Source organism: Pelobates fuscus, chromosome 5 (genome assembly GCF_036172605.1).
Source record: "Pelobates fuscus isolate aPelFus1 chromosome 5, aPelFus1.pri, whole genome shotgun sequence".
Lineage (NCBI taxonomy): Eukaryota > Metazoa > Chordata > Amphibia > Anura > Pelobatidae > Pelobates > Pelobates fuscus.
This window is the reverse complement of record NC_086321.1, coordinates 193013253-193027154: the sequence shown is the minus strand read 5'-3', so window position 1 is coordinate 193027154 and position 13902 is coordinate 193013253. Positions and strand designations below refer to the sequence as shown.

The 13902-nt window shown below is 43.6% G+C and overlaps 1 protein-coding gene across 1 annotated transcript in view; it reads right to left on the bottom strand.

Moving 5' to 3' along the window:
- Positions 1–13902, bottom strand: part of LOC134611238 (twisted gastrulation protein homolog 1-A-like) — a 43983-nt gene that overhangs the window by 4043 nt on the left and 26038 nt on the right. Inside the window, exon 3 of the mRNA XM_063454898.1 lies at positions 1597–1696. Within this exon, the coding sequence (XP_063310968.1) occupies positions 1597–1696 (100 nt within the window). The remainder of the gene's footprint in view (positions 1–1596; positions 1697–13902) is intronic.

Genomic DNA, 13902 nt, shown 5'->3' with positions numbered 1-13902 from the left:
TTGCTGCCTGACATGCTGTTTCTGATGATCATACTGTGATCGATGCTGGGCAGCTGGCAAAACCCAGCAGTGAACAGAATCGTAAAATAGGCATGCAGTGAGAGAGTGTCAGGACCTTTTAAACTGTGGGGCGTCTCCCACTGAGTGCTGGCAGGCTCAGAATCACAGAAGCTGCGCGAGATTGCACTCCGCCGCATTGATTTAAAAGGATCTAAAAAATTGTACGTGTATGCTCACAAAAGACTTAAAAACTGGGGATTTAAATCCTCATTTGAAGAGCTGCATGCAGCGCTCACTTTCAGCACTGCATACAGCACATCTGTTAGCCTGGATCCCCCAATAAGAACAAGACATTAGAACATTCCATGCCATCCTAAAAGCATTGTGGGAATGTGTTAAGGGCAGTGCCACCAAGCGTGTGCACCTTAGTCACTGCAACCTCTCCAACTCCAGGATATATCTTGGAAAGGTAAGAACAAAATATGTCTACTAATAATTTTTGTATAATTTTTCCAATTATTTTCACATGGCACATAAACATATGCCATTTTCAAATTAAACGCAATTTGTTAGGAAGAGTAAATTGCATCCTCTTTTAGTCACAAAAAATAGAAAGAGTTTCTTAGGGTAGTTGGGGTGGGAGAGAAATTTTACCTTTGGGAGTTTCCCAGGGAGGTACCTTCAGTATTTAAGGGACACTATGTAGTCACCAGAACAACTACAGCTTATTGCTCTGGTGACTAGAATTCCCTTTAAGCTTTTTTGCAGTAAACATTGTCTCAGAGAAAATTCAGTGTTTACATTACAGCCATACCTCAACTGGCCACTTCTCAGAGAGCTACTAGGGGTGCTTCCTATCTCAGTGCTGCACAGTGAGCAGCACTGCCATTCAGTGTCTCCACCATCTGCGTGAAGACACTGAACTTTCCTCATAGAGATGCATTGATTCAATGCATCTCTAAGGGGAGATGCTGATTGGCCAGGGCTATGTTTGGCTTGTGCTTTGTCTGCCTCCTTGACAGTCTTAGCCAATCCAGTGCTTTCCTATGGAAAAGCATTTTGACTGGCTGAGATAATCACTTCTGATAATGTCAGTGAAGCAAGCAGATCAGGGGCAGAGCCAACAGGAGCAGACTGGAATAAATGTAAGATTTTACTGTATTTAGTGGTGGTGGGGGCAGGGGGGGCTAGATAGTGTTTTTAACACTAAAGGTCAGGAATACATGTCTGTGTTCCTGACCCTATAGTGTTCCTTTAATGTTAATTTATGCAGTAGAAGAATTGGATGATCCCATCATGTATATCATAAATCATTGTCACTGTCCACATATTCTGTACCCTTAGGCAATATACTTGTTCCATGGGCTGGCTGTGTCCAAACCTAGTGAAAAGTGATCATTGTGCTGCAATCAGTAGGCTGTTTTTGCCTTCAGAGGCAACCTTGGCCTCATATTGATATGAGATGTCCTGGTGGAGCCTTGATGTGCAATGCATTTTGGAGCCTCTTCCTCATGAATCTGTGACTCCATTTTCTGAAGACCAACCTGTATGTTGGTTCCTGTGAGGATTCCATTTCATCCAACCAAGCCTACTTACCCACACAGTCACAGCACTGATCCCACACACTGCCCAGACACAGCGAGCACTCCTGACAGCAAGGACATCTCCCTTCCTTCATCTGACACTGACACAGCTCCTGTATGAATAAATAACGTGCAAAAAAGATAAGAGTAGAACATCATCCGGGAGATTAAACAGCTACTTTGTAGACCTGAACAGAACTGGAATTTACAAAGAAACAATAGAACAATGATCAATGCATCACACAGGAAGGTCATTAACCCTTTCACATTTTTTTTATTTTATGTGGGTGGAGAGAAGGATTCATAAGTAGCACAGAAACCTTGAACAAAACAATGTTTGTCCCTAGTGGATATCAGCTAAACCTCTCTGGTCAGGCCCAAAGCAGGCCAAAACGACTAAAAGGGCTTTTATTAATTTTGATCTTTCAGCTGTTTAGTAGATAACTTCCTATTTTTTTTTTATCCTTATGTACTATTGACATGTTTAAGGATACCATTAGAAAGTTACCTACTAACTAACTCAAAGAAAAAAATAAGAAAAGGTTCTTTTATAATTTGATCTCTCAGCTGTTTATTAGATAGCTCTATAATTTGCTATCCTTATGTAAGATTGCCAATTTGCCATAATTATGGAGCTATCTACTAAACAACTAAAAGAAAAAAATTAAGAAAACGGATTTTATTAATTTTGATCTTTTAGCAGTTTAGTATAAAACTCCCTAAATAAAATTTGTACCCTTACGAGGGACGGCCATATTTAAGGATACCAAATTAAAGGGACACTATAGTCACCCAGACCACTTCATCTCATTAAAAAAGTCTGGGTGCAATGTCCCTGTTCCACTTAGTCCTGCAGTGTAAATCATTGCAGTTTTTGAGACGCTGCAATAATTAATTTGCAGGACTAACACTGCCTCCAGTGGCTGTCTATCAGGGGACACGTGGACATCCAGCATCAGTGAGATCTGTATACTAAAGCATTGAGGCAATGTAGAGAGTTAGGAATACAGAGGTGCTGTTTAGCAGAGAGCTCCCTTATTTGGTATCTAATATATGGTAATCCCATGTACGGATAGCAAATTGGGGAGTTATCTATTAAACAGCTGAAAGATCAAAATTAAGAAAAGGGATTTAGCAGTTCTGCAAATAACTCCCTAACTTGGTTCCCAAGGGAATAATGAGGATCCACATATTGGAAATTAATGCTTTTCCCTGATCTTAGGCCTTACTTATTTACTCTAGCTCTGTGTCACTTTGTAACCCTCATACTAAATACCTGCATAAGCATTAGAATACCTTAAGTCCACTTCTAACCTTATATCCCACTCTAATCCTAAACACATCATTACCACTATCCCTCCTTATAATAAAAAACACAATGAATTAAAACTCCTTCTAACCTTAAAGAAATACTCCATTCCCCTAAAGTACTCCAGCTTTATTATGTGCTTTTTTTTTTTTTTTTTGAATTCTTTATTTTTCTTGTGCATAGTTTAACAACGAGCGTGTAGAGCCACAACAGCGTCTACAAGCCTTTCCATAGCATTACAAAGCGTGGCAGGTTAGACGGCACATTTTTTTTTTTTTTGTTACTACATGAAAATATCATACGATTAGACATCATGTTTGTAGTATAACTTGCTAGGCTAAACATGCATATAACAGAACTAATTGCTCTTTAGGTGATGCGTGTGTGTCTTGGCTGTAGTGTGTCATATATGCTTTAGGAGCCCAGTGAGTAAGTTAACTAGATTTGAAGTTAGCAGAAAGAACATATAATGAGAAAGATTAAGAGAAACATGCATAACTTTGTGTAGGTAAAACAGTGTGATGCTGTCACTGCCTGTGGATGCAACGTTGATGTGTTATACTGCTAAACAGAATGCAGGCTGGGATTAAACATAATAATATTAGCTGACTTATGCGGTATGCCTTTCTCTTGACTGCCTGAGCTATACATGAGTAGTTGCCTTTTTGTGCTATACTTTAGCTGGGTTATGGTTAACTTTAAAAGTAAGCTAAACATATTTGACTAATGCTAAAACAGCCTTATGAATTAGATGTCGCTAGGAGGCGATTTCAATACAGATTCTGGAGGTCGAGATGCATCCCGTGCCGCCCCGGCTGGGAGTCCACAGCATAGCGGTCCTGTGGCCTCATGCATCTGGGGAGTCCCGTTACTAACCAATACCTGCTCTGTCCTTTCTATGCTGTAGCGTGTGAGCATCCACCAGAGCAGGCATCAGGTTACAGTCCGGCCATACCACCCAGAGAGCTTCATGCTCAGGGAGTGCAGCCGAGGTCCGGAGTGCTTGTCCCATGTGGTCCTCCGGGGGCTGGTGTGAGTCGCGATGGTATGCCTGGTGTCAGCCGCACGTGGTCGTCGTTGCAGGGGTTGTGCGGTTACAGGCTGAGTGGAAGGTGAGTCCGAGGTCTGATTCCCTGCTGAACTTGGTGAGTGGCCTGTGTGGCAGGGCCTGGAGGCGGGAGCCGCGTTGTCGACCGCAGGCTCGGGTAGCTTTTTGCGGCAGCCGCCGCGTGTCGCGCACAGGATGGGTGCTGGTCGGCCATCTTGGGATCCTATGTGCGGACCTCAATGCTTGGTGTGGCCGGAGTGAAAGCGGCACGGTTCGCGGCGGCCGCTGTCCATGGATACCGGGATGACCCCCCCGGTCCAGAGGGGGGGGGGGAGCAGCAGACCGCCGGCCAGAGAACCGGGAGAGCGGCCGTCTCTCTCGGCTCAAGCTCGTAGGCCTCAGGCCTCGGCCGGGTTACTTTGGACGATCCTGTTGGGTATCCCCTTGGGCACAACCGTCTTGGTGGTGCAGTGAGCCCGGTTTCAGGTCGTTTTTTGTTTGTGGCCCGCAGTTGGCTCCGGTATTTCAGCTCAGAGGCCGGAGCTCAGACAAAGCGTGTCTGATCCGACCGGCGGTCAGGCCCCGCCCCCCTATTATGTGCTTTATATGTGAAGAGTGTGTCTTAAAAAAAAAAAAAAAAAAAGAAAAGTGTAATTTTTTTCATTTTTCAAAATGTGCTGATTTCAATAGAAATTGGAACTTTTATAAATTCAATTTGTTACACCCCCTGGCTGTCAATCAGGCAACAAGTCTTGTTACTTCCTGGTTGTTTAGCTCATTGGAGCAAAATTGAACAGGTAGGCACAGAGCACTGGTTTATAAAGACTTCTTGTGACAGAAGTTCCCATGCCATAGCCTTTTGGAGAGGTTTGAAGATCAACTTCTTGCCCATAGACTACGGTCCTGGTCCCAAGAGCCTCTGATAGGAGCTTGTGATGGTAGCAAATAAAAAACAATCAATGCCAGGCTTCCTCAAACTCCGGCCCTCCAGATGTTGCTGAACTGCAACTCCCATGATTCTATGAATGAAATAGATAGGCTGAGAATCATGGGAGTTGTAGTTCAACATCTGGAGGGCCGGAGTTTGGGGAAGCCTGAACTATGCATTGCCAATTGAGAACTCTGCAGCACACTCTACCTACTGAATAGAAATGTGTGCATTTACATACACTGTGTGCAGAATTATTACGCAAATGAGTATTTTGACCACATCATCCTCTTTATGCATGTTGTCTTACTCCAAGCTGTATAGGCTCGAAAGCCTACTACCAATTAAGCATATTAGGTGATGTGCATCTCTGTATTGAGAAGGGGTGTGGTCTAATGACATCAACACCCTATATCAGGTGTGCATAATTATTAGGCAGCTTCCTTTCCTTTGGCAAAATGGGTCAAAAGAAGGACTTGACAGGCTCAGAAAAGTCAAAAATAGTGAGATATCTTGCAGAGGGATGCAGCACTCTTAAAATTGCAAAGCTTCTGAAGCGTGATCATCAAACAATCAAGCGTTTCATTCAAAATAGTCAACAGGGTCGCAAGAAGCGTGTGGAGAAACCAAGGCGCAAAATAACTGCCCATGAACTGAGAAAAGTCAAACGTGCAGCTGCCAAGATGCCACTTGCCACCAGTTTGGCCATATTTCAGAGCTGCAACATCACTGGAGTGCCCAAAAGCACAAGGTGTGCAATACTCAGAGACATGGCCAAGGTAAGAAAGGCTGAAAGACGACCACCACTGAACAAGACACACAAGCTGAAACGTCAAGACTGGGCCAAGAAATATCTCAAGACTGATTTTTTTAAGGTTTTATGGACTGATGACATGAGAGTGAGTCTTGATGGGCCAGATGGATGGATTGGTAAAGGGCAGAGAGCTCCAGTCCGACTCAGACGCCAGCAAGGTGGAGGTGGAGTACTGGTTTGGGCTGGTATAATCAAAGATGAGCTTGTGGGGCCTTTTCGGGTTGAGGATGGAGTCAAGCTCAACTCCCAGTTTCTGGAAGACACCTTCTTCAAGCAGTGGTACAGGAAGAAGTCTGCATCCTTCAAGAAAAACATGATTTTCATGCTTGACAATGCCCCATCACACACGTCCAAGTACTCCACAGCGTGGCTGGCAAGAAAGGGTATAAAAGAAGAAAATCTAATGACATGGCCTCCTTGTTCACCTGATCTGAACCCCATTGAGAACCTGTGGTCCATCATCAAATGTGAGATTTACAAGGAGGGGAAACAGTACACCTCTCTGAACAGTGTCTGGGAGGCTGTGGTTGCTGCAGCACGCAATGTTGATGGTGAACAGATCAAAACACTGACAGAATCCATGGATGGCAGGCTTTTAAGTGTCCTTGCAAAGAAAGGTGGCTATATTGGTCACTGATTTGTTTTTGTTATGTTTTTGAATGTCAGAAATGTATATTTGTGAATGTTGAGATGTTATATTGGTTTCACTGGTAAAAATAAATAATTGAAATGGGTATATATTTGTTTTTTGTTAAGTTGCCTAATAATTATGCACAGTAATAGTCACCTGCACACACAGATATCCCCCTAAAATAGCTATAACTAAAAACAAACTAAAAACTACTTCCAAAAATATTCAGCTTTGATATTAATGAGTTTTTTGGGTTCTTTGAGAACATGGTTGTTGTTCAATAATACAATTAATCCTCAAAAATACAACTTGCCTAATAATTCTGCACTCCCTGTAATGTTGGTATGCTAACGAGGGCAACCAAATACATAGTTAAATGTATATATTGTTGCTTTTTAGTGTGTTCGAAAATATTACTTGCATTATATAGTACATGTATTAATTAAAATTGCTCGTTCTCCAATGTTCTATATATTTGTATTTTAAATGTTTGTCACCATATGTTTAAGGCCTAGTCCCAAAAGGCGAGTCTTTGTCCAAAATTACTTGTATGTTAGTTTCTTTTAGAACTGTGTGTCATGTGTGGGTTTGTTCAGATATCCCAGTAACAGAGTCTTTAGACTTGTTGGTTGGCTGCTCAAGACAGGTCAAAAAGAAAATTAGGCCTGAGAGCCATAAGTGCCTTTGTAAAGGCAGGAGCTAATCACATTACAGGCAGAGGTGTGCATACCTGCCTGGGAAAGAAGCTGAAGAGGGAGAGGGGACGAGACTTGCCTGGAAGAAGAGAACTGCGGGCTGGTCGGGTGGAAGAGTTCCTGAGAAACTGATACCGGAGAAACTGACGGAAGCAAAGCACAGAGAGATGGACACAGGTTTCTTCAGGAAGGAAGAGATTCTTTATTGGATCACCGATCGGGACTCAGAGGGACTAGCGTCACCAAAATACAGCAAATTCTGAGCCCCGGACAATAGTGCAGGCTCCTTATATAGGCACATAACTCCTCCCATATTAAGCTCCACCCGCACATTCTCTTAACCAATCAACACAAATAAGAATTAACTTCCTGTTTGACCGCATGGCTTGTCCAGCACAATGGAGGAGGGGGAATACCACATCCTGTATTCTTGCACATGCTCCGTACACTACTGATCGTATCTTGCCTCGTGCAACCAACTGATCGATACGTCAGCATATGCACGTACACATGCCACGTGGTAATCTCGGCCTACTAAATTTATTTTTTACCGAGATTCCACCACATTCCCCCCTTTGATGCCTCTTGATATTTTACAATTACTTGAGGCATCACTTAACCTTGGTTTGCATACACCGCAAGTTACCATGAACCAGACCAGACTTATCTTATGATGTGAATCTTCAACATTCGTCTTCCTGCATTGGTTCTCCCTGATCTAGAGCCTTATATTTATATATTGCCATTATCTGTGCAGCAGCCTTCCTCTCTGCTATATTTTCTATCAGGCTTTGCACAGACCTAACTACTAAGGGTATAAGACACGGTAGGAGTAGACACAACATTAAAATCAGTAGGACTCCACCTACCACTGCCTTAAGCCCTCCAAACCACTCATACCAGCTACCAAACCAACTACTTGGATTGTACCCTTTCCATACCTGAGTAGGCACATGCGCTAGTTTAACCATATGGCTAGTAAGCTCAGCTATTGCTTGCCCTTCGTCATCTATTTGAAGACAGCAATTGCTCAGGTTAAACTTCCCACATACACCTCCCTCTACTGCCAAAAGGTAATCCAAGGCTAATCTATTTTGGTAGACTGCTGTCCTCATCCTGGTGTTATGCTTCGCTAGAAGATTGAGCGCTTGTGATGTCTCGTTAGTGATAATCTCAACCACCGCCTGTAATCTTATAATACGGTTGAGCATATAAATAGGGGTTCTGTAACCAAAGGTACCATCCTCAGCCCACGTGGCTGGCCCATAATAATCTATGATACGCTGGGGAGGCCATTCATCATCTTCCCAGGCGCCTATCTCTATGGGTCCCCTTTTCTTCCTATGATTCACATCATACACTTTAACACCTAAAGTCTCACCTGTTTCAATAGGTAACAAGAAGAAGGATGGTTTGAGCATACCCAACACACATGCCCCTTCCCAGTCCTGTGGCAACTCCGAATAGGCTTTCTTACCACAGATCCAGTACAAATTTGCTGGGGCTCTCCAGTTAGATATGATAGATAGGTCAAACCACACATCCTTTAAATTGGCGTATCTAGCAAACGGGTTAGATGGTTCTGAGACATTTGAAGCCGACCACCAAGTTGTATTTTTAGTATCATCATCATAAGCTTTTTGCCCTAGACAAGTTAATTCTCCTACAGAAGTATTATACATTATTCCTTTCCTTGCTATGCAAACATAACCTATGATGGAGGTCTTTAATCTCCACTCAGATTTACCTCTAACACTCATATGATAATCGGCTTGTGTAGATATTAGTTGGTCAACTGCCTCAGAACCGGACATTACCTCCTTTGCTTCCCAAGGCCATTGGTCTCCCATGTTAGTACCTCCACACACATAGCAGTTGGTAACATTAAGACTACCGGCAATACTTTCAGCTAAATCGATGAACAGGTTTTTAGCATTATGGGGGATCTTATTATCTATACTCATCTCTTCATAAAAGGAATGGTATACTTGATGAGTTTGGGAGGATACCGTATCAGTCTCTATCCCTATAAACAATAATGTCCCAGGATCTAAACCCGTCCCGTATATTTGAAACCCAAATAAATTGCCATATTTGTCTAAGAACTTGTCGGGGTTATTTATAAGTATATGGACTGGGTTGCATTCCATAGACTTACAATATGGGCTAGTCGGCAACTTAGTCACTATCATGTCCTTGTCTACTGTCTGTCCCCAAGTTGCCCACCCCACACAAGACCAATATGGGCAAAAGTTATACTCTCTATTTGGGCATCTAGGACTCACATATTTATTTTTACTACTGGGACAAATATATTTATAATTAGACCCATACGTCCTCTCCCATCTAAGATCCCCACATACATTCCACGGCTTTCTACCACTTGATATCGCCTTACATGCATCAAATAGCAGAACACCCGAAGAATGTACGGATTCTAACACCGTCTTGTTAATTAGGGTCCCCTGAGGATCTCCATTCCTGAGAGTCAACCAAATTGTACGAGGTTGATACTCCGGACTGAAGCACTTAGGTTCTCCTACTCCTAAATGGCACACACTATAGTCTATATTTAGGTATCTACATCTCGATACATCTCCTTTACACTCGTATTGTGAATGCCAAATTAGGGTTTGGGAAATATGGTTACCTGTTCTCGTAGTCTTAATGCATACCTCACAGCTAGGAGTGTCGGTACCTCTACCTTCCTGAATATAAAAACACATATAAATAAACATTATCAAAGACACATCTTTCGCCGTCATCCTCAGTCTTCGTCCGTGCGAAGGCGCCTCAGCTTCCAGGATGTGAGGGCTGCAGGGAATGGAGTCCTGCTCGTCTTCACAGGTGTCCCTTCGAGACTTTCCTGGCTTATATACTATGTGCTGGTAAGCGGACAGGCTTTATTATGGCCGTCTAAAACACTCACTTCACCAAATCCCTGTAACAATAAAATTTGTAATCCACACGATTCCTCGTTACTCCGACTGAGTAGTGCGTTTTAACCGGATCTTGCAGGGATTCTCTGGATCTGCTGTAACTTGCCAAGAATCGACTGCTGCTGGTTTAACCCTGGAGTGATGTATCCACGGAGTCACTTCGGCTACTTTTATTGCTGTAGGGGTAGACAAAAGAACAACATAAGGACCTCTCCACTTGGGCCCTAACGGTACATTATTCCACTCTTTAATCCACACTTGGTCTCCTGGATGGTAACTATGAACAGGGGGATAAATATTCACAGGTAATCTATCTTGTACCCATTTCTGTACCTCCTCCATAGTCTTACCCAACTCTACAACCTGCTGCCGGGTAATTCCTTCTCCCAACTGACTCAAGTCCCCCCTTAAGTTACCAAGTACGGGAGGTGGTCGCCCATACATGATTTCAAAAGGAGAGAGGCCCATCCTTCTGGTAGGGGTACTGCGGATTCGCAATAGAGCTATGGGTAAGAGAACGTTCCATTTAAGTTGGGTTTCCTGACACATTTTAGCCAACTGATTCTTAATAGTTCTATTCATTCTCTCTACCTTACCAGAACTCTGGGGTCTATATGCCGTATGAAGCCTCCACTTTATACCAAGCATATGAGTCAGTTGTTGTAGGCACTGATGAACAAAAGCTGGACCATTGTCCGATCCTATAGAACAGGGTAGTCCATATCGGGGTATTATTTCTCGTAGCAGGAATCTCACAACTTCTCCTGCTTTCTCTGTACGAGTAGGACATGCTTCTACCCAGCCTGAATAGGTGCACACAATTACCAACAGGTAACGATGTCCACCCGATTTAGGCATCACTGTAAAGTCTATTTGTAGATCGGACATGGGGAGTCCCCCCATAAACTGGACTCCTGGTGGCTTTACTGGCCTTGTCTTGCATTATTTTTAGCACACGTTACACATCTTCGTACAATGGCCTGAGTCAAGTTGGACAATCTTGGTATGTAGAAATGTTTCCTGAGAGATTCTTCTGTACTGTCTCTCCCAGAATGTGTCCCGTTATGATAGTTTTGGACAATTTCTACCGCTAGTGATGCTGGTATGACTATTCTTCCATCTTCTAGCTGATACCACTTGTTCTCCAAATACTTTCCTGGTTCAGTCTTTAACCACTCCTCTTCTTGAGCTGTATAAACTGGAGTCCATTGGGACAGTGGAGTTGGTATAAGAGCAGCTATATGCCCCACATACTCCTGTCTTCCTGATTCAGCAGCACGCTTAGCTGCACTATCTGCCATCCGATTTCCCTTGGTTACATCACCATCTCCTCTCAGATGCGCTCGACAATGTATGATACCGACTTCTTTCGGCTCCCACACTGCTTCCAATAGTTGTAGGATTTCAGCTGCGTACTTGATTTCTTTGCCTTCTGAATTCAGTAGTCCTCTTTCTTTATACAAAGCTCCGTGGGCATGAGTGGTTAAAAACGCATACTTAGAGTCCGTATAGATATTTACTCTTAAACCTTCAGCCAATTGTAACGCTCGTGTCAGTGCTATCAATTCTGCCTTTTGTGCTGATGTTCCTTTCGCCAGTGGCCGAGCTTCTATCACCTTGTCTATTGTTGTCACTGCATATCCTGCATAGCGGATCCCTTCTTTCACATAACTACTGCCGTCGGTATAATATTGAACATCGGGGTTCTGGATGGGAAAATCACGAAGATCTGGTCTACTTGAGAATACTTCATCCATTACTTCCAAACAATCATGTTGACTTTCAGTAGGTTGTGGCAAAAGGGTAGCTGGATTTAAGGTGTTTACAGTCTCTAAATGCACTCTTGGGTTTTCACACAACATTGCTTGATACTTGGTCATACGGCTGTTACTAAACCAATGATTTCCTTTGTAATCCAACAACGTCTGTACTGCATGTGGGACTCGTACATAAAGTTCTTGACCCAGAGTGAGTTTATCGGCTTCAGCTACTAGCAGGGCGGCTGCAGCTACGGCTCTTAGACAAGGTGGAAGTCCGCTGGCCACTGCATCCAATTGCTTAGACATGTAGGCAACAGGTCTTTGCCATGATCCCAAGTACTGTGTCAATACTCCCACAGCCATTCTTCTTTGCTCATGTACATACAGGTAGAATGGTCGTGTGTGATCAGGTAGACCTAATGCTGGGGCACTCATCAAAGCCTTCTTCACATCTTCAAATGCCGTTTGCTGTTCTTGAGTCCATAAGAAGGGGTCGTGCTCTGTACCTTTGATAGCTGCATACAGAGGTTTTGCCAGTATCGCGTAGCTGGGAATCCATATCCTACAGAAGCCTGCTGCCCCCAAGAATTCTCGCACTTGTCTTCTATTCTTGGGTATTGGTATTTGGCAGACAGCTTCTTTTCTCTCTGGCCCCATAATTCTTTGACCTTCAGAGATATGGAATCCCAGATATTTGACAGTTGGCAAACACAACTGAGCCTTCTTTCTAGACACCTTGTATCCTGCCTTCCAGAGAATGTGTAGTAGATCGTGCGTTGCTTGCTGACAGATTTCTTTTGTAACTGCTGCTATCAACAAGTCATCTACATATTGTAACAATACACACTCTCCTGGGATGGACTCGAAATCCAATAGATCTTGACTTAGGGCTGAACCAAATAGGGTAGGTGAATTTTTAAACCCTTGGGGCAGTCTTGTCCAAGTCATTTGGCGTTTTGAGCCCGTTACAGCGTTCTCCCATTGGAAAGCGAAAATACATTGACTTTCTGCGGCAATTCGGAGGCAAAAGAAGGCATCTTTGAGGTCTAAGACTGTAAAGTAGGTAGCCCCGCCCGGAATTAAAGCAAGCAGGTTATATGGATTGGGTACAACTGGATGTATACTAACAACCGCATCATTGACTGCTCTCAAGTCCTGCACAGGTCGATACTCATCTGTACCGGGCTTTTGAACAGGCAGCAATGGGGTGTTCCAGGGGGAAGTACAGAATTTTAGGATACCATACCGTATGAACTTATCCAGATAGGATTGGATGTTCTTCTTAGCCTTCTGCGGGATGTGGTATTGTCTTAGGCTCACTGGATAAACCCCGAGTTTTAGTTCAATTTTTATAGGTGGAATATTGCGGGCCAGTCCTGGTGGGTTGTTCTCTGCCCAAACTCCTGGTATGTTAAATAATGTCTCATCACTCCTAGGGTTTTGGCTAGTCAACGCTGTATAAAGTCGCCACTCTTCTTCCTTTGGTACGGATAATGTCATGATACCTGAAGGTCCATTAAACTTTAAAGATGTTGTTCCATTTGGTAGGAACGTAATCTGCGCTTGTAACTTAGATAGCATATCACGTCCCAGCAATTGGACTGGACATTCAGGCATATAAAGGAATTGATGTTTTACTACGTGGCCTCCCAATGTACAGAGTCGACTTTTAAGAACCGGTTTTTCAGCACTTCTTCCAGTTGCTCCTATCACAGTAATAGTCCTTCCAGATGGAGGAGCAACTAGATTAGTCACCACTGAATGTTCAGCACCAGTGTCGATCATGAACGCACTCCTTTTTCCCCCTATTGATACATCGACCATAGGCTCCGCTCGACCAAGGGGGATGGAGCCCGGTCGGTATCAATAGTCCTCCATGACCGTGTCAGCCAATCCTACAAAGTCCCTACCTTCTCTATCGCGGGACCTTTGCGCTGCTGGAATATACCTGTCTTCCCTAACACTTCCTCTGTTCCCATTACTCCCTCTATTACCATTACTCCCTCCGGGGCCTCCTCTACCTCTCGCTCTGCCTCTAAAGTTTCCATAACCTGTCCTAGGTCTGTCTCTCTCACACTGTTCTCTTCGAGGACACTCATTTCTCCAATGCCCTTCTTCCCTACAGTATGCGCACTGATTTCTACTTAGAGGTTCCTCATTCCATCTACTATCGCCTCTATCTGGGCCCCGTCTAT